Source organism: Pelodiscus sinensis, chromosome 23 (genome assembly GCF_049634645.1).
Source record: "Pelodiscus sinensis isolate JC-2024 chromosome 23, ASM4963464v1, whole genome shotgun sequence".
Classification (NCBI taxonomy): domain Eukaryota; kingdom Metazoa; phylum Chordata; order Testudines; family Trionychidae; genus Pelodiscus; species Pelodiscus sinensis.
Genome location: NC_134733.1, coordinates 11210887 through 11231298, shown reverse-complemented (window position 1 = coordinate 11231298; position 20412 = coordinate 11210887). Strand labels below are relative to the sequence as shown.

At 58.2% G+C, this 20412-nt stretch overlaps 1 protein-coding gene across 2 annotated transcripts in view; it reads left to right on the top strand.

Annotated features, from left to right (window-relative positions):
- The window catches only part of DISP3 (dispatched RND transporter family member 3), a 75470-nt gene that overhangs the window by 28992 nt on the left and 26066 nt on the right, over window positions 1–20412 (top strand). For both annotated transcript variants that reach the window (XM_075906184.1, XM_075906185.1), the window contains exons 2-8: window positions 10570–11503; window positions 12998–13217; window positions 14986–15122; window positions 16371–16505; window positions 16782–16942; window positions 17932–18071; window positions 19530–19675. In XM_075906184.1, coding sequence (XP_075762299.1) covers window positions 10579–11503; window positions 12998–13217; window positions 14986–15122; window positions 16371–16505; window positions 16782–16942; window positions 17932–18071; window positions 19530–19675 — 1864 coding nt within the window. In that variant the 5' untranslated portion in view covers window positions 10570–10578. The remainder of the gene's footprint in view (window positions 1–10569; window positions 11504–12997; window positions 13218–14985; window positions 15123–16370; window positions 16506–16781; window positions 16943–17931; window positions 18072–19529; window positions 19676–20412) is intronic.

The following is a 20412-nucleotide window of genomic DNA, read 5'->3' as shown; positions in this document are numbered from 1 at the left end:
TCCCAGGCTGTGAGAAACCTTTTCCCTCAGTAGGAGACAGACTTGAGGGAGCAATCTTATCCATTTTAGCACTGTCTTGTCCAAGGACAGCGCAGGAGCCCAACAGTACTACCCTCTCCAAGGATAGTACAGGCGTCCAGCAACACTACCCTCTCCAAGGATAGTGTGGGAGTCCACACAAACTGTCAGCTTCACTCACACTCCTTATGTGCCGGGGGAAACTGCCCTTGCTTTCAGCAGCTGTGCAGTGACACTGACAGCACTGGTGCGGCTGCAGTTCCCCTCCGGACTTCACTCACTCAAAACCATGTGCTTGGACTCGCCACCAATCAGTCAGAAACAACAACAACAACAACAAAATCCAACCCCTATTTGGCTATACCCAGTGTTTTCATTTTAAGTTTCCCTCAAGCCTCTTAACAAAAAAATTTTAAGTAAAAGATGACTCTTACCGCCAGCCGGTCCAGCTGGTGACGAGAACAGGGAGGCGGACCGGGGGATTTTAAATGGATCCCTTACCCTCCAGATGCGCGCTGTAGTCCGTTCCCATTCCCCGTCATCAGCCTTTCCAACTGGAGTTCCAAGCCATCCCACTCCTGGCACCAAATTGAAGGGGGAAATCTCGCTCCCCTGGGGTACAGAGCTCCCAGAAGGGTTCGAGGCCGGAGGTCAAATCAGTGAGGCAGGAAAGAAACTTAGAAGAGAAAACTTTATGATGCATGCATGCAGGCTGTCACTTCCAAGAGTGAAGCAGCAGCCCTGACAGACAGATTCAGGTATCCTTTATACAGTAAGTTCAGACAGCTCAGGTGTGGATTGTTTTTCTTTAACATATCAAAGTCTCAGCAGAAGCACTCTGAGACTTCTGTTCACCCCAGGAGTGCTAGAAGTAAATTTTACAGAACAAAGCCACATGAGAACTTGAGTGGAGGAGTCTACAAGGCAAACTGTGACAAAGATAAGGGTTTACATGACAAATTGTGACAGACTAGGAGTATCCATGAATTTGAGATAGTCATTTGTAAGGGTCTTTGATTAGAGCTAATTTGATTTCTCTCTGTTACAGGGAGAGAGGCCTGGAAAACTTTTTAACCCTTACAGCAGTTTTCTTTTAGAAAGTTATGATTTCTACACAGTCTCCCCTTAGACACAATTGGAGTTATTTGATTTTTCTCCCACACAACCCTACCTGGGACTGTTGACTCGCTGCTGATTCAGGGAGCAACAGCCATCTAGTACACTGGCTCAGGGGGGAAACCTGCAGGAAATAATAGTATGTGATCATGGCATTAAAGACCACCAGGCATTAATTCAGTCCCCTTGTCTGTCTGCATTAAAGCAGGGGTGGGCAATTTTTGATGGGGTCCAACTCTAGGATTTTTGGTAAGTGGCCAAGAGCTGTCCTCCTCTATGGAGGAGTGGAAGTCTGGGAGAGACTGGGTGCAAAAGGAACTTGGGGTAGGGTACTGAGATGCAGGAGGAGGCGTGGGGTCCGAAAGGCAGTTTGAGTGAAGGAAGGGTTGTCACCTGAGGCAGGGGATTGGGGTGCAGGGTCAAAGCAGGCGCATGGGGTGAAAGAAAGGATTCTGATCTGAGGGATGGGAGTATGAGGGAGTGCAGGGTCAGGGAGGGACTTGTGATCTGGGGGAAGAGGGGTGCAGAGAGTTTGGGTGGTGACCTGGGGCAGGGAGTTGGAGTTCAGGAGGGGGTGGGGTGCCTTCTGGGCTCGGGCCAAGAGGCACTTACCTAGGCAGTTCCTGGCCAGCAGCCCAGCAGGACCCTGAGGGGGAGAGCCATGGGCCGGACCCAAAGGCTTGGTGGGTCGGATGTGGCCTGCAGGCTGGATCTTGCCTACCCTTCTATTAGAGCATACGTACAAGGGGACTGAATCAAGGCTATACAAGCAACCTCCGTTCTGGCATTTCCCTAACTTGGGAGGGTCTGACTTGGCAACCGTATTCTTTTACGCCAGGATTTGTGTGTGGAATCACAAGCAGGTCAGATCACCACCTGTAAGACAGCCGAGTGGCAGTTGCGTGGGGAGCAGGTCACGGTGTTGCACGCTCCAGGGGCTCTTGGGAGCCTAGAGGAGACAGGGCCTTCCGTCTAACTGGTCTCTTTCAGTCCTAGTTGTGCTGATGCTAACCCAGCATGCTGCTAATGGAAGTGGGGCAATGGCCATTGGTTTGAGAGAAGGCCTTACCAAGGAGACTGCGCTTGGCAGAAGGGCTGGGAGATTAGTCAGCCTTCCCTCTTGCACGTGGCCTGTTGTGAAGGGGACGGCCATAAGTGCAAGGGGGAGGCCAGCGAAGACGTGAACCTCATCGGCGCAGGGTGGGACTGTCTGTTCTGCCTGGCCCTGCCGCTGCTCCTCTGAGTGGGAAGTTGATCCAATAACTTTGCAAGCTGTGTGAGAAGGCACAGAGCCCCCCTACAGAGACTTTATTCAAGTGAGGGAAGAGGCCGAAAGCTGCCTCCTGTAGCAACTCTGTGAAGTTTCAGGAATACAAATCCAGCCTCAGAACTGTACGTTGGGCCGGGAAGCTCTGCCCAGGGGGAGCAGTGAATATGAAGTTTAATTATTTTGTCGATTGGGATCTCGCGTATTACAGAAATTGTCTTTCCCTCCCACTTCTCGCCTCTTTCTCTGTCTCCGCTTCTTTTGGTATCGCTGGTGCGCGCGGTTCCCTTTCCTATAAAAGGAACAAGCGAGTAATTGAAATGGAACACTAGCAAGGATTTTTTCTAATCTGGAAGTCGGCATTAATTAGTCAGATCGGGAGTAATTAGCTTCCTTGTCTGTCTCTGCCTCTCCCTGACTTGGTGAGGACTTGCTTTGTATCCCAGAGTTTATGGAGTAGAAGTCATCCTTTGTCATGCAGAAGCTGCAGGGAGGTTTTGCTGGGCCTGGGGGTGAATGAATAATGGTGCTTACAGATCTTTGGGGGCACAAGCCGTAGGGCCGGATTCTGCTCGCTCCAGTGACTGGTAAAAACTCTTGTTCATTCCAGCGTGGCCCAGCCTGGGAGCCGCGTATGCTTAGAGCCATAGGGGTAATTACTCAGAGCCTGGTGCTTCCCTGCTCTGCAGTAGCTAATTAACCAAGAGTCAGCCTGGTAAATGGCAGCAAGAGGCCAGTTGGCTTGCCCCCAGGTAGAATGAGGAGATTTGGGTTTTACAGCCCGAGGGGTTTTGGGCCCTAAGGGAGCTGTGGGCCTGGTTCGGCGCCCATGCGGCAGGGCGGTGGGACTCTGGTGGTGGTGTTTGGCACCCACTCTGCCTAGGTACAGGTGATGAGCCTCTGGGATGGGGCAAGAGGGAACGGGGCCCACCATGATGGTGAGGTCTTAGCTTCTCCTGCCAAACTAGAAATCAGGTCCAAGCAGCAGCCGTGATGTCTCTCCCCTCCAAGAACGAACAGCAGCCTGGCTGTGGTGCAGGGATGGGACCTGCCCCTAGTGCAGTGCAGTACAAGGCACAACCCAGAACACGCATCTCCTCTGAGCTGCTTGTGTGGGCAGATCCGCCGCGGGTGCCAGTTGGCTTTATCGGCTGCCCGGTCCTTAGGAGAGCGGCGTTCCTTTACACTGGCTCAGGCGCTTGATCCCTTCTGGACCGTGCCCTATCCCGCCCCTCCCGGGGGGCAGGCCGAGGCCCCTGATGTTGGCAGCCATCCCGCGAGGCTGAATGGAACGGAATGGTGGCTGGCACTCGTCCCTAGGGCTGGCTGCTGAGGAATCACAATGGTTTTTTATTTGCTTGGCGAGGGACTCATCCCCACCCCCACGTGCTCCCCAGGGCAGATCATTTCCTGCAGGTCTCTCCCCGCTCTGCTTTGCTGCTGAATCTGCATCTGTCGTCCTCATGGGGCGCTGGCGGGACGAGGAAGGCCGCTCAGACGAGCGGTCGGGGCCAGATTGCAGTGGGCGAGGTCGGCTGCGTGTCCAAGACACAGAAGCAAAGCGAGATCTCCACCCAGCGACTGCCCCGGGAGCGGGTGGGAAAAGCTGCTGAGGCGCAGAGCTTGGATCTCCACTGCATGGTGCTCTGCGGGGGCTGCTTTATTGGGGCCAAGTGGACACTTGCACTGACTAGGGATGTAAAGGGTTTATGGTTACCTGGTGAACATGCCCCTTACCAGCATGCTTACCTGGGTAACCGGTTAACCAGCCGGTGGGGGAGGCGGGGCCTGCTCTCGCTGGTTAGTTCGAACTAACTTTCATAGGCGCTACACTAGCGCTCCGTTAGTTCGAATTTAATTCGAACTAACGGAGCGCTTAGTTCGAACTAGGAAAACCTCATTTTACGAGGACTAAGCCTAGTTCGAACTAGCTAGTTCGAATTAAGGGGTGTGTAGTCCCTTAATTCGAACTAGTGGGAGGCTGGCCCTCCCCAGGTTTCCCTGGTGGCCACTCTGGCCAGCACCAGGGAAACTCTTCTGCCCCCCTCCCGGCCCCGGACCCCTTAAAGGTGCACGGGCTGGCTACGGTGCCCATGCCAGGTGCAAGCCTGCCAGCACCCAGCTAGCAGACCCTGCACCTGGCACGGCTCAAGCCAGCCACCCGATGCCCCCCAGCCCTCCCCCTCTTCCCGGGACCAGGCTGGCGGCTCCTGGGAGCTTGCCCGGGACCGCAACAGGCGGGCACCCGCCTGGGCTAGTGCAGACATTGTGGACCTCGTCCACGACCTCCGCACTAGGCACAGGAAAGTGGCCGGCTAGGGCAGGAGAGCTGCCAGCCTGGCCACCCAGGAGCAGGTGTGCAAGAGAATCAAGGGGGGCCACTGAGACCCCCGACCCTGAGCCCTGAGCTTACAATGGCCGTCCTGGGTCAGACCAAAGGTCCATCTAGCCCAGTAGCCTGTCTGCCGACAGCGGCCAACCCTAGGGACTCTGGAGGGGATGGACCGAAGACAGTGACCAAGCCATTTGTCTCGTACCATCCCTCTCCAGCCTTCCACAAACCGTGGGCAGGGACACCACTCCTACCCCCTGGCTAATACCACTCCATGGACCCAACCTCCATGACTTGATCTCACTTTCCTTTAAACTCAGTTCTAGTTCTAGCCTTCACACCCTCCTGCAGCAAGGAGTTCCACAGGTTGACTCTTTGCTTTGTGAAGAACAACTTTCTGTTACTAGTTTGAAGCCTGCTACCCATTCATTTCATTTGGGCTATGTCTAGACTGCAAGCCTCTTTCGAAAGAGAGCGTCTAGACTGCACGTTGAACTTTCGAAAAAGCGGCTTGCTTTTTCGAAAGAAAGCATCCAGTGAGTCTGGATGCTCTCTTTCGAAGAAGCCCTATTTACATTGAAGAACACCTTCTTTCGAAAGAGGAACTTTCGAAAGAAGGCGTTCTTCCTCGTGAAATGAGGTTTACCTCCATCGAAAGAAAAGCCGCGTTCTTTCGATTTAATTTCAAAAGAACGCGGCTTGAGTCTGGACGCAAGTGAGGTTTTTTCGAAAAAAGGCTACTTTTTTCGAAAAAACCCCTGAATCTGGACACAGCCTTGGTGTCCTCTAGTCCTTCTTTATGGGAACTAATGAAGAACTTTTCTTTATGCACCCTCTCCACTCAACTCCTGCTTTTAGAGACCTCTATCCTGTCCCCCCTCCGTCTTCTCTTTTCTAAGCTGAAAAGTCCCAGTCTCTTTAGCCTCTCTTCATATGGGACTTCTTCCAAACCTCTGATCATTGTAGTTGCCCTCCCCTCTCCCACCTCCTTTTCCCAGTCACCCACAGTTTTGTTCAATAAAGACAGATTCCATTTTGGAAAACACGTTATCTTTATTTTGTACATCAAGAAGAGGGGCTAGGGAAGGGTAAGTGGAAGGAGGTGAGGGAGGAATGGGGCACGAGCCCCCGATGGGGAGGACTGGGCTTCTGGGGGTGGAAGCTCTCCTGCAGCCCCCCAATTGCCTCCTCTCCCCAGATGGCAGCCTGCGGCAAGTGCAGCTGGGCTGATGGCCGAATGCTGTGATGTGCCCAGTGTGGGTAGTCCGGGCACTCCAAGCCAGGACTGCTTGCAAGCGGGGCACCCCTGAGAACTGTCTGTCCGGGGTGGGGGACGGGACCCTTTAAGCACAGCCCTCGGCTAGCCTGAGACAGCATCTCCACCCTCTAAGTCCTCCTCTGATGCCCTGCCGGCACTGCTTCCGGCCAGCCTTAACCCCGGTTCAGGGTCCACTTAATGTGGACATGCTGGTTCGAATTAGCAAAACGCTAATTCGAACTAGTATTTTAGTCTGGATCCGTTAGTTTGAATTAGCTTAGTTCGAATTAACTAATTTGAACTAAGTTAGTTCTAATTAACGTTGTAGTGTAGACATACCCTATCTTCCCTTTCTTGTCATGCACAGGCACTTCTATTTAGGATTACTGGCTTTCCCCTCCTCTTCTCAGAAGCTCAATATATGGGGACTGATTATAGCTCTTTACTTTGCTTTCTCACTAAGATTATTTTAAAAAAAATATATACCTGCCCTTGGCTGGGTCTGGTGGGTCTCCTGTCTCCAGGGCAGTGGGATGGGAGGTCGGAGGGATGGGGTTGTAGATAATAGCATTCATACAGTATCATCATCATGTGAACCTAGGATCTTTAGCACCTTCTTGTGAATAGAAGCTGCTAAGGAGAGTCTGACTTACCTGGAGAATGAGGAAGGGGTTAAGCAACTCCGAAGATGCCCTGAGGGAGGAGGCTTCAGGCATTTAGCCAATGATATGCAGATAGGAATTTCAGATGGAGAGAGGGTTTTTTCTCCCCTTCTTTTCCTTTGTTTTGAGATCAGAGCAGTTTTCCCAAGGTAACAAGGGAGATGGGCTCTCCCAGGAATGGACTTCTTGAAATGTGTAAGCATGGAACAGTTTAGATAGTCCATCAACTTTTATTGTTTTCTTTGTTTGGGGCATTGGAAATCATGTCTGAGCTGGTTAATTGTTTTTCTCTTTTGTAACTAAGGATTACAACCTAGGAATTTCCCCTGAGTCTGTTTCACTCCATCGCTTTTAACACCCAGTCATTTACTGTGCTTGCAACAGTAGTCTTGTTTTGATAATAAAAGTGTTTTCCTTTCTGTTTTGATTAGCCGGTATTGGTTGATTTTTGTGATTTATGTGCCTAAATTACCCGGGAGAAGCAGAGCCCCAATGTTCTCTGTGGATTCCCTTTGTTTGTTTTCCCAACTCCAAGCGAAAGGGAGGTTGGGGGAGAGGAGAGAGCTTTGCCTCAGGGAGGGGATTCACAAGTGATTTCTTCCCTGGAAAAGGGTTTATTTTATATATTTTTTAAAATTACACTTGGGTGGTGGCAGCAAATTTTTTTGTCTTAGATCTCAGGGAAACTGAGATTGGACAAGTTTGTCTCTGGGAGTTACAGAGACAGGTTCTTACAGGCTGTGTCTACACTCGCGGCTTCTTGCATGAGAAATATGCAAATGAGGCTAAGCGTGGAATATCACTGAACCTCATTTGCATACCTAATGATCCTCCATTTTTGCAAAGACGCTCTTGTGCCAGAAGGAGCTGTCTACACTGCCCCTTCTTGTGCAAGAAAAACCCTCTTGCACAATGCCGTTATTCCTGAAAATAATCAGCGTAGCAGCATTACACAAGAGGGTTTTCCTTGCTCGAGAAGGGGCAGTGTAGACAGCTCCTTCTGGTGCAAGAGCATTTTCTGCAAAAAATGGTGGCTCATCAGGTATGCAAATGAGGCTCTGCAATATTCCACGCTTAGCCTCATTTGCATATTTCTCATGCAAGAAGCCGCGAGTGTAGACATAGCCACAGAGTTTATTCTGCTAGCCGGCCTGCCAGGTTGGGGAATTGAGCCGTGACACACCTGTACATAAATATCAGGTGGGTGGGGCCTGGCTTGAAATTGACCATGTGAGCAACAGTCGCCTCACTGCTCAGTGTTGTCAGTTTGCTTTAGGCTTTGCCCCGGGGCCTCAACCCCAGGCCTCAGCGCACGGATGGGCAGTGAAACGTTATGGTGCCCGGACTGCTTAGGAGTGTGCATGCTGGGAATGCTCATCCTGAGCCCTCTGGCACGTCCAGGACCTTCCTGGATGCTCTAATTAGATGCCCCTTTGCTTCTTGCCCCCTCCTGCCCCTGCCTTCCCCGGGAGGACAGTGCTAGAGTGACTCCTTTTCAGGGCACGGAGATGGAGCAGAGTGCGAGGCAGATGCCAGGGACATCCCCTGCAGCCTCAGGCACGTAGTCAGTGTCTGGTGAGAGGGAGACTGTGGCTGTCTGGGCATCAGCCGTGCCCCCTGAGGCTGCACCCTGGCAGGGCAGGCTGGGAGTTGGGTCAAGGTGGAAGTGCCCCTCCCTTGTGCACAGCTCCTTGCAGGCTGGCAGAGGCGGGCAGGTAGGCGGGGACCGTGCGTGTGTGTTGCCGCTGAGCAGACTGTTCCCTCTGCAGCCGCGGCAGGTGGGCGGAACAATTAACGTGTTGTGACAGTTCCCGGTGTCACTGGTGCTGGAAGCGGGAGGCGGTTGGGGGAGACGGGAGCTCCTGACAGAGGCCTTGAGTGAGCCCAGGGTGGAGGTGGGGCAGCGAGCCAGGCTGGCTTCTCCCGCAGCGGCCAGGCAGTTCTGAGCAGTGTGTCTGGGGAGGTGTTACGGGGAAGTGCCGAGGCCGCTGTGCTCCAAAGTCGTTGCTGATACAGGCCCTTGTGCTTGGGGTGCTCAGTCTGATGCAGTGAGGGCGCAGCCTTCCAGAGGGGCCAAGCACCCGCCGCTCCTGTCGGCTTCGGCTGGAGGCGCAGGTGCGGCGTTTGGGGCCTTCGTTTGGACTTAAAAAATTGGAGCTTAAATCCTGTAAGAGCTGGCGAGGCCTGAACGGCAGCCCCGCTTTACTCCTCTCCCCCCCCCGGCAACCCCGCTTTACTCCTCTCCCCCCCCCGGCAACCCCGCTTTACTCCTCTCCCCCCCCGGCAACCCCGCCCCCCGGCAGCCCCGCTCTGCTCCCGCCCGCCTCCCCCCCCCCACTCTCCTCCCTCTCCCCTTCCGCCACCCAGCAGCCCCGCTCTGCTCCTGCCCCCCTCCTGGCCACCCCCAGCAGCCCCGCTCTGCTCCCACCCCCCTTCCGCCCCCCAGCAGCCCCGCTCTGCTCCCGCCCACCTCCCCCCCACCCCTAGCAACCCCACTCTGCTCCCGCCCCTCTTCCGCCCCCCGGCAGCCCCGCTCTGCTCCCGCCCGCTTCCCCCCCCCCACCCCTAGCAGCCCCGCTCTACTCCTGCCGCTCTCCTGCCCCCCGGAAGCCCTGCTCTGCTCCTGCCCGCCTCCCCCCCCACCCCTAGCAGCCCCGCTCTACTCCTGCCACTCTCCTGCCCCCCCGAAGCCCCACTCTGCTCCTGCCCGCCTCCCCCCCTACCCCCGGCAGCCCCGCTCTGCTCCCGCCCCCCTTCCGCCCCCGGCAGCCCCGCTTTGCTCCTCTGCCCCTCGCCACAGCCCTGCTTTGCTCCCGCCCGCCTCCCCTCCCCACCCCCAGCATCCCTGCTCTGCTCCCACTACCTTGGCTTGCTTCTGCCAAGCACCTGCCACTTATGGAAGGACGCTGTCCCGCTCGAGCTGTGCACTGAGGTGTCCATCCATCTCCAGAGCGTGTCCTCCTTGTCTTCCCCACAGCCCACCTCTCCCCCAAAGCCTAGCCCCAGGGATTGTTTTAGCTCCCCGCTGTTCTACAGCAAGGGATGCAAATTCATGCAATAAACCCTGGTGACTGACTCCCACAGCTAGTGGTTGGGGGGCCCCCAGGCTGGGCAGTTCTAGGCCACAGTGTTGGTGGAGCTGGCTGGTGCTTTTGCCCTTGGGGACCATGTGGTGGCCCCGAAAGTTAGCAGCATTTGTCATGTGTTTCCTGGGAGGTCCCTGTCGGGCTGCCTGTTCCCACGCTGGCCAGGTTGGGGGATCGACCAAGGGCCAGGCTGCATTGTGCACGTGCGCTGTCGGGGAAGATACGTAACGCAGCGATCGATAACCGGGGGGAAGCAATTCTCCACCTCTGGGCGAGGTGTCCTTGGCGGTGCATAAGCCGTTCCTGGCACGAAGGGCCAGCCAGCGACAGGAAGGCTCCCGGCTGGGTGTGTGCCCAGAGGGTTCCCTCCAGCCTGCGTGCGCTGGCCGTGGGGGGCAAAGTGCGGGAAGTCGGGGCAGTGGCACCGGCTGGTTCGGATTCCTGTGTCTGAAACGCCCGGCGCGGCTGGAGCCAGGCTGGGTCCCAGCATTTGGTTGCTATGGGAGCTTAGCGATGAGGCAGGGGAGCAGCAAGGTTGAGGCCGAGGCCTCCGAATAGAAGAGCGCTCTGCTGTCTGCCCGAACTGGGGCTGGCGGGGTGGAACTCCAGTCCCCTTACTCCCCAGCATGTCTAGGCCATTGCCATGACTGTAACGCTCCCAGGGCCCACCCCCGCTTCCAGGACTTCTGCTGGAAACCTCACGAGGTCCTGAAGGGCCTTCCCCTGGGCTCCTCCTCAGCCCCTTGGTGGCTCTGGGCCAGGCAGCGCTCCCTCCCTCCCTCTCTCGCAGGGGCCCTGCTGACTCCTGTGTCTCTCCCCCTTCGGTGCAGGTGTTGGCCATGGACGCGGAGGATGACCCCTTGTTGCAAGACGCTTGGCTGGATGAGGAAGAGGAGGAAGTTGCCTTCGGCCCCCGGAAGAGGCGGGAGGGTCCCCCGCTGTGTGGCAAATGCCAGTGGAATCCCAGGCTGCTGCCGACCGTGCTGCCGGCTTCCGGCTTTTGGAACGTGCTGGGCTGGGTCTTCACCAACCCGTACTGCGCCGGCGTGATCCTCTTCCTGGGCTGCAGCATCCCCGCCGCCCTGGCCATCGTCATGTTCCTGCACTCCCCGGCCCTGGACATCGACATCTCCTACAACGCCTTTGAGATCCGGAACCACGCGTCCTCGCAGCGCTTCGACGCGCTCACCCTGGCCCTCAAGTCCCAGTTCGGCTCGTGGGGCCGGAACCGCCGGGACCTGGCCGAGTTCACCTCGGAGACCCTGCAGCGGCTGATCTTCGAGCAGCTGCAGCAGCTCCACCCCAACGCCTCTCGGCTGGGCGGCGCCGCCAGGCCGAAGCGCAGTGCAGCGCTGCCTGCAGGCGGAGGGAGGCCTGATGCCCGGCGTGGCCCGGTGAACCAAACTTCCCGCCTCGTCCGGGGCGCTCCGCACTGGGACTACTCCAGCACCTACGTCAGCGCCAACACCCAGACGCACGCCCACTGGCGCATCGAACTCATCTTCCTGGCCCGGGGGGACGCCGAGAACAACATCTTCACCTCCGAGCGCCTGCTCACCATCCACGAGATTGAGCGGAAGATCATGGACCACCCCCGCTTCCGGGAGTTCTGCTGGAAACCTCACGAGGTCCTGAAGGACCTTCCCCTGGGCTCCTACTCGTACTGCTCCCCACCCAGCTCCCTCCTGACATACTTCTTCCCCACCGAAAGGGGAGGCAAGATCTACTACGACGGCATGGGGCAAGACCTGGCCGACATCCGAGGTGGGCCCTGGGCGCTGGGTGGCCTGGACTGAGGCGGGTGTGGGCCCCTCGCGTGCTTGGGCAGCGCCTCGCATATTGGGGTCCCAGCTACAATAGAAACAGGAGTGATGGTCTCCATCTTCCCCGGGGGAGGCTTAATGGCTCCGCCCCTTCCGCCCGAGGCCCCGCCCTTTCAAGGCAGCCTGTGACTGCTTCAAAATTTTTTGACGTGGCCCCCGCTCAAAAATTTTCGCCCACCCCTGTGCAAGTATGTCTGCCTCAGCGGGGGTTGGGGGGATGAAACGGGCCAGCAGGGTGGACTGGGTGGCCTGACCTCAGCAGCGATCTCTGGCATCTTGCTGAGCGTTGGGGGCTGGGTTTATTGTGGATGGGCAGGGGAGTTTGGGGGCTCGGGCAGGTGCCAGGGGCAGCACGGCTGATTGTAGCTCTGCTAGCTGCTGTGGGGCTGAAATGACTCCCTATGAGCCCCCCCCCAGGAGCTGAGGGGTGAGGGGAAGAGCTGCAGTGCTAATGCCAGCCCTCCGGCAGGGAGGGGTGCAGCCGAGCCGGAGGTGAATCACTGCAAGTCCGTGGGAGGGCTGTAGCTGTGGGAAGCAGCTTCCATCTGTCTCTCAGGCATATGCTGCAGATTGAAAGCCAGCCAGGGGGAGCAGCGTGCTGGGAGCAGGCAAGCGATTTCTTCCCGCCGCTCTCCTGCAAGGAGCAGCTCTGCTCCTCGGTACCGGCTGGAGCCTGCAACCAGGAGGGCACAGATGTGACGCGGAGCCGCCCGGCTCGGTTCCTTGCAGTGCCCTGGGAGAAACGCACCCTCCCCGGGCAGGTCTGTTCCCAGGGTGCGCAGGAATCCCCGCTCCTCCCCTGAGTCGGGGGGAGCCGAATCCCTGCGCTTGACTGGCCATGGCCACCCCGCGAGCAATGGTCTCTGGCCTGCGCAGTATTTGATGCTGTACAGGGTCCCCCTCCCCGCCCCCACCCCGCCATATAGCAGCCACTCCTGGCTTCCCCTCCTGCAGAGGCAGAATTTCCTCCCGGCCCCTCCCCAGCGCCCACTGTGAATGTTTGGCTCCGTCTTCCCCTTGTGGGCTCCCCAGATGCAGGGGGGCGGGGGTGTCGGCGTAGTCGGAGGGAGTGCTGGATGTCCACAGCGGTGGAGGAGTTGCCGGGGGTGCTGCGTATATCACTGCACTCACAAGCTTCTCCTCAGATCAGCTCGGGGGGGGGGGGTAACAGGGACCAGGGTTCAGAGCCCGGTGTGGCTGCTCTGTGGCTCCGGAGTCAGGCCGCATGGGGAGCAAAGCAAGTGCGTGGAGACAGCGTGGTCCTGACACTTCGTGGCCTGGCTCCTTGGCTGGGTGAGCAGAGGCTGGAGAGGGGAGGGAGAGCTCCCCCCCGAGCCGGCTGTTCTCTGAGAGAGGGGGCGAGAGCATGCTCGGCTCTGTCCGCGTCAGGCTGGCCCTGCTGAGCTCAAGGGCTCTGTGCGGGTCTCTCCCGCAGGGTCCCTGGAGTTGGCCATGACCCACCCGGAGTTCTACTGGTACGTGGATGAGGGGCTGTCGGCGGAGAACATGAAGAGCTCCCTCCTCCGCAGTGAGATCCTGTTCGGAGCGCCCCTGCCCAACTACTACTCGGTGGAGGACAGGTGGGACGAGCAGCGCAGCAAGTTCCAGAGCTTCGTGGTCACCTACGTGGCCATGCTGGCCAAGCAGTCCACCAGGTGAGGCGGGAGGACAGTGCCGGGCCTGGGGGCTTCGCATCCAGGCAGTGGAGGGGGCTGGAGAGGAGTGGGCGGAGCGAGGGGTTGTCTTTCCTTTGAATCAGAGGAGCAGGTGGCTTGTTGGGCCCACGAGGGGTTAAACCAGCTTCCTTTAGCTGTTACTCTTGGCACTGAGGCTGGGGAGTGAGGCTCTGGGGTTAATTCCGCAGGTGCCAACCGCCAGGCACCTATTAGCCCCTGCCGGGGGGAATCCGATTAGGAGGCTGTCCTCAGAGGTGGAGTGTAGGATTTGGCAGGGTGGATCAGATCATTGACCGGCCTGGGTGGCCTCTACAAGGCCCTTGCGGCTGGTGCTGAGCAGGGGGAGCACGCGGCAACGAGTGGTTCACGCAGTTCCTGTTCGTGTCCACATGGCCCCAGCTGTGTGCATGAGATGGCGCAAGGAGCGGATGCCTCCGTCCAGCACCAACTGGCATGGCGGTCGGCTTGGGAGCTCTGCCAAGTGCCCTGCAGAATTACTCCCCTGGACAGAAGCTGTTCCAGCCCTCTGCCTGCAGCAGACATGGGCGGGGGCTGCTCCCAGGGAACCGGTTAACCCTTACCCGGTAGGCATCACCCAGGAAGGAGGATGCTAATCATTTAACCCAGGGGTTCCCAAACTTTTTGACACAGGGACCAGTAAATCCATTCATGAGCTTTTGGAGGACTGGTAACATTCATGTGCATATTTGCATATTAATTAAGTAAATGATGAATATGCAAATGAGTTGTTTCTGGTCCTCCCAAAGCCCCCAGTGCCAGTGTTAGCAAAGCTTTTGATACAGTCACCCACAATATTCCTGCCAACAAGTTAAGGGAATATGGATTGGATAAATGGACTGTAAGATGGATAGAGGGCTGGCTAGACCAGAGTTTCCTAAACTTTTTACTGTAATTGGAACCCATTTTTTTCAGTAGTTTTTTGCAGCCCAAAAATATAAACGCATATAAAAAAAATAATAAATTTTCACTGTTTCACCTGGCTGCACCCTCCGCCCAGCCCGGGCCAGGGCTTGGGGTACCTAGCACTGCATGGGAACTCCGGGAGCCCGGAAACCCTGGCAGCCATGCTGAGACCCGGTATTTTTTTCCCGTAGACCGGTACCGGGCCACTGCCCATAGTTTGGGAAACGCTGATTTAACCGGTCACCTGTTCACCTCCATAGTTGCAATTATGGGACCAGGGAAGGGGCATGGGAGGGGATACATAGAAGCCCCTTAAAAAGGCTGGATTCCAAGCATGCTCCTGCAGCACAGGTCTGTTGCATTCCCGGTTTTAATGGCCTCCGATTACCTCTGCCCAAAACCAGCCTCCAGCAGCAGAGGCTGGTAAATCATGTGGCAGGTCACAGGCCCGGGCTCTGCCTGCATCTGCCAGTTATTACGTATGTGCTTAATGTAATAAGCAGTGATTTAAGATTCCAGACGGAATTGGCTTTGGAAGCGGCAGGAGCCGTTTACCAGCAGCGGGAACTCTATTAACACCTATGACCGCATGCGCTGGAGGAGTTTTAAAAATCGGAGACCTGCTCTTTGTTATTGCCTGCTCTCCGGCTGCAAACCTCACCCGCCCCTCCTTGCAATCCGACCCGATCCTGGCGCTCGGCTGCTTCCCCAGTTCTTCACATGGGTTTTCTCCTCGGGTTTTGGGGAACGTGTATGTGGCTTGATACGCTGCTCACTGGATTGTCTCCTTTGTGCCTTCTCTCCCTCCTCTCTCTCTGCCCAGCAAAGTGCAGGTGCTGTACGGGGGGACGGATTTGTTTGACTACGAAGTGAGACGGACTTTCAATAATGACATGTTGCTGGCCTTCATCAGCAGTAGCTGCATCGCAGTCTTGGTCTATATCCTCACCTCTTGCTCGGGTAGGCTGCCTTCAAACCCTCCCTCTGTGGGCAGCTGGTAACGTGGGCATTGCCTTCCCAAAACTGACCACGCTCCCTGGCTGCCCAGCAGGGCTGGGACCACAGCCCGGCAGCCCTGGCCCTCTAGGTGGCCAGGAAGGATCGGGCTTCAGGGTTGGGCTTGGCACCACTGGAGGAGGCTGCTGAAGGGGCGAGGCTGGGGCTTGCCTTCCCCTGCTGGGCCTTCCCCTGCTGCCCATGCCTCCCTCCCTTCCCCAAAGCAGAGCAGGGGCTGCAGTGAGCAGCCCAATGGAGCACCCCTGGGCAGGCCGTTGCCCCTAGCAACGCCGTTCTACAGAGGCTGCCCATGGCCGCAGAGACATGGCCCCAAGCAGAGATTTTGGGGGGAGGGGGCAATGGAAAGGGTCCCTTGGGGGGATGTGGCCAACTGAGAAGCAACTTCTGCTTCCCCCTAGCTCCACTCTCTTCAGCCGAGCCCCTGTCGCTTGCCCCCGGTGTCATGGAGTCCAGGGCGGGCCATTTTTCCTACTGGCCTGGAGGAGGGTTGAATTGGTGGAAAGCTCCCCGTTCCATTGCCCAGTCTGGACCCTCCCTGCTCCTTAGGGCCACCAACGTCCCCAGCAGCCTCTGACTTTGGGGCCCTGAATTGAGGGTCTAATTTCCAGAGGTGTAGAACCGGCGCTCCCCTGGGCACCCGCAGGAGAAGGGGATGCTCAGCATGTCTAGGTAGCAGGCCCTCGGGGCCTCAGACTCCTCGCCCGTCTTTGGAAACATCCCCGGGGCTTGCCCCAGCCAGCCCAGACTGGAATCCCTCCCTCCTGAGTAGCGATGTACAATGTATCGTTTAACTGGTGAACCGATTTATAGGGAGGTTGGGGGGCCGCTCCAGCCCCTGCCCCCGGGGCGCCTGGGCCCACTACAAACAGGGGCTGCTTTGGACAACCGGAGCAGCCCCCTGTCCAGGCCCCCTGCACGGGTGGAGCAGCTCCCTGTCCACAGCAGGCCCGCTGCACGGGTGGAGCAGCCCCTGTCCATAGCAGGCGGGGAGCTGCTCCAGCCCCCACCGGTTAATGGTTAACCGGAACCAGTAAGCCTCACCTGTTGAGGTTAACCTACTCCTGAGCAAGACAGCCCTGCCAGGTCAGAGCTCTCCCCGGGCGGGAGCAGGCCAGGCGCCCACGCCCCATGGGATGGCAGGGGATTGACAGTTCCTGCCCTGAGATTCCTAGCGTGGCTCTCCTCCCACAGTGTTCCTGTCTTTCTTTGGCCTGGCCAGCATCGGGCTGAGCTGCCTGGTGGCGCTGTTCCTGTACCACGTGGTGTTTGGGGTGCAGTACCTGGGCATCCTCAACGGCGTGGCTGCCTTCGTCATCGTGGGCATTGGTAAGCCATTCCTAGCCTTCCCCTTCCTTTGCTCTGCCCCAGTGGCTCCCCCAAGGCCCTGCCACGCCTGTGCCAGCCTGCAGAACGGTCTGGCCCTCCTTTGCTGGGCGACGGGTGGCACAGGCTTCGCAGGGGGGGCTAAGTGCCTGCTCGTGTGAATCTGTCTAGCCCCAGTGACTTCAATGGGTCTGTGGTGCCTTCTTTCCACTGAGGAGCTGGCCTCATGCGTCTCTCACCCTAACTTCTGACCCCCCCCTTCCCGCCCCTTTCCCCCAGGGGTCGATGACGTCTTTGTCTTCATAAACACCTACCGCCAAGCCACGCACCTGAAGGACCTGCAGCTGCGCATGATCCACACCATCCAGACGGCCGGGAAGGCCACCTTCTTCACCTCCTTGACCACGGCCGCGGCGTATGCCGCCAACATCTTCTCGCAGGTGTGTGGGGCTTTGCAGCGCCCCCCCCACCCCGTGTCACGGCCGCCTTGCTGGAAGCCATCGCCACCGGCCTTTCTGTGGTTCCCCTGCCCACAAGAGGGCAGCCACGGGCCTGCTCTGGAGATCTCCGCCTCATCTGGAAGCTCCTTGGGACCTCTGCCCGCTTGAGACTGACTCACTCCAGGCTGTTGCCGTGCACTTGTGGCAAAGCCAGCTCCCCTGGTGCTTTGGGCCATGCACTTGGCAAGGGGCTGGGGCTCCAGGGATGGGCTGAGACGTCTGCTCCCCAGGCCTGTGGCGCATGCGATGTGCTGGATTTGGGAGGAAAGGGGGCAGGTGACGAATGTTGCCAGCTTCTGCCCGGCTTGCTAGTCTGGGTCACCCTGCTCCAGCTGGGAGGAGGGGCTCAGGGAGAAGCAGAGCCAGCATGTCTAAGGGTCAGAGTCCCTCCACAAACAGATTGGGAATGTGTCCCTTCCAGACTCCCGAGCCCAGGTGCAGAGGGAGGAATCGCTGCAGATTCCACCCCAGGTTTTCCCTCTGCTTTGGGCACACTGGCGCTGCTGCCCCTGACAGCCCTGTGCTCACCAAGCACAAGGAGAGAGGAGGGTTGGGCCTTTCCCCCAGCCACTGGCCCCCTCTCCTGCATGTGCCCAGAGCCGGAGACGCGGGAGAGCTCCCTCCCCCAGCCTGTTCGCAATGCAGAGGCCCCCGCCGCCGGAGCGCCCTGACCACATGGGCCGTGTCTGCAGTGCCCTGCGATCGTGTGCAGCCATGCAGCTGAGCCCCAGGCTGGCGCTAGCCGAGCTCGCCGCATTCCCCGGGGGCAGCTGGCCTCCTGGCGTTTGAGCAGCATGAACTGGCCCGTGTTCTGGCCCCCTACCCCTTCTTGGGTTCGCTCCCCTCCATTGGGTTGTCCCAGTGGGGCCTCTTGCTGGAACGTCTCTGGGATCCGCCCCCCCCCTCCTAGCTGAGCGCTCTCTCCGCAGATCCCGGCGGTGCACGACTTCGGTCTCTTCATGTCTCTGATTGTGTCCTGCTGCTGGGTGGCCGTGCTCTTCACCATGCCGGCAGCCCTTGGAATATGGACCCTCTACGTGGCCCCCCTGGAGAGCGCCTGCCAGGCCAGGTGGGTGTCCTCGCGGGGCTGTTTGGTCAGTGACAGGGCATGGACTCCCCCAGCAGCCTGCCTATGCCAGGCAAGGGATCTACAGCCTGGGCACAGAGTCCATGGGACGGCTGGTCGCTGGGTTGCCCTGGCCATGGCTTAGGGCAGCCACATGGCAGAGTATCGGTGCCGTGCGGCTGTGGCTGTACCACTGCATCCTGGGAAGGCTGGAGCTGCCGTCCCGCAGTGCTCAGCCCTGTGGCACAGCAGTGCACTGTGGGATCTAGGTCAAGGTGGCTATTGCAAAGCAGCTGCCACCTCCGGAGGCCTGAGCGACAGGTGTTGCAACCGGGGCATCCAAAGTGCCCTTGCGTGTGGGCACCAGGCCCTGTCCGGCACTGAGTATCAGGCAGCCCAGCCAGTCATGCGCCTAGTGGAGACCGAGCCCTCTCCCCGAGCAACAGCCTTGCCCCACACGCCCTGCCTCCGCTCTGCATGTGATCCCCTCCACTCGGGATACCAGAGAAGGCAGCTTCCTCCTAGTGGGAGTCCAGCTGGTGGGGAGGAGGCAGCGTGTGATCTACACGCTCTGCTGCACCTTCCCACGAGGGGCATTTCCCCTTTGGAAATGGCACCAGGTTTCCCTGGGCTCTTTCCGTCCCCTGCTGCTGGGGGCAGCAGGGAATGCTGGGCTCTGCCCAGCCCGGGGGCTTGAGGGGTTGCTCAGCGAGCTGCGTCCTTTATCCCACGTCCTGCACGCCGGGGCTTTGTCAGCTGCTGCGTGTGCGGCTGGCGGGTGTGGCCATTCACCCTTGTGCGGACGCGGACAGTGAGCAGGTGAATGCACCAGGCTGTGCCCCGCCCCGGGCAGTGGGGCTGGCAGACTGGCCACAGGATTCTGCCCTTGCTGGTAGAGGAGGTTGATTCTTTATCTTTGGGATCAGACCAGGAGTCAAGGGCCTGCCCCTCATTTCTGCTTGTGTAGACACAGGGTGGCTGCTGCAGACTGACTCTAGATTTGTAATCAGAGCAGCCAGGTTCTCTGCTGATGTCAGTGGGGGCGGCCCCATGGACTCCCAAGGGGTTTCTGCCACTTACACCTGCAGAGACATTGTCCCAGGCCCTGCAGAGGGACAGGCGAGACCTGGGGATGCAGCTTTGTATCTCTGTATCTCAGTGCGGCTTCCCCCCACCCCCCTCTGGTGTTGTACAGCAGCCAGCTGGTTTCGTTCCTTGGCGGGGAATTCCCTGCACATCTCGCCCAGTCATCTGATGATTTGCGTTAGCAGCCAAGCTCTCCCTCCCTCCCCCCCGAGCTCCTGAGCAGTGGATGGGGTCGGCGAGGCGTTGGCATTGGCGTGCCTAGCAGGTCCCTGGAACAGGCTGTACTGCCAGCCCTGCCTGCCTCTCAGATGGGGGCCAGGCAGCAGGGTGCGTAGCCCAGAGCGGCTCACGAGCGCTGCCTCCCTCCCCGTTCAGCTGCAGTCAGAGGTGCGGGGAGACGAGCGCCTTGCCCATCGCCGACGACCTGTTACTCGCCTCGGAGGATGCAGCCGGTCCAGACCGAGGGTCGCTCCCGTACCTGGATGATGACATCCCACTGCTCAGTGTGGAAGAGGAGCCGGGTAGGTCTTCCTGGGGACATGGGGCAACCCCCAAGGGAGTGGCAGTCCTGGCTTTTCCTCCCGGCTCTGCCACTGGCCCGCTGGGTGACCTTGGGCAAGTCACTGGGCTGCTCCGTGCCTCAGTTTCCCCAGATGTGAACTGGTCCGAACGATCCTTTGCTACCACCTGGGGTGTGGGGGGAGGACACTGTGAATCCGAATTCCCTAATGCCTGTGAAGTCTTTGCCTGAATATTACTTTAGGCATGGCAGTTTTTATGCTTCAGGGCTCCAATTAGGAAACCGTTTTGGCCAAAGTAACTAATGACCCTATGAAGGGGGCCAGAAAATATCTGACCTAGCACACCTGGGCAGCAGTTCAAGTCTCCTGATGGAGAAGCTTTATTCAGCTAAAATCCCAGTCCCCTCTGTGGTCTTTAATGTAACATCAGGTGGGCACATGGGAACAAAAGGTACTTTGTCCTTCTACAGCGCTCTGTGTCTGAGGCCTTTGAGCACTTCACAGGCATAGAGAGTGAGGCCTCACGGCCAGCTGTGGGGCAGGCCAGTACTATTATCCCTACTTTACCGGTGGGGAAACTGAGGCACAGAGCAGGGAAGTGACTTGCATGAGCTCAGAAGGGGGAAGAGAACTCAGGAGTCCTGATGGCCTCAATCACCAGACTGTCCAATTCGCCCTGGCTGGAGTGAAGGGTGGGAGCTAGTTCACTGGGAAGGGCCCTTGTACCCGTGGGTTTG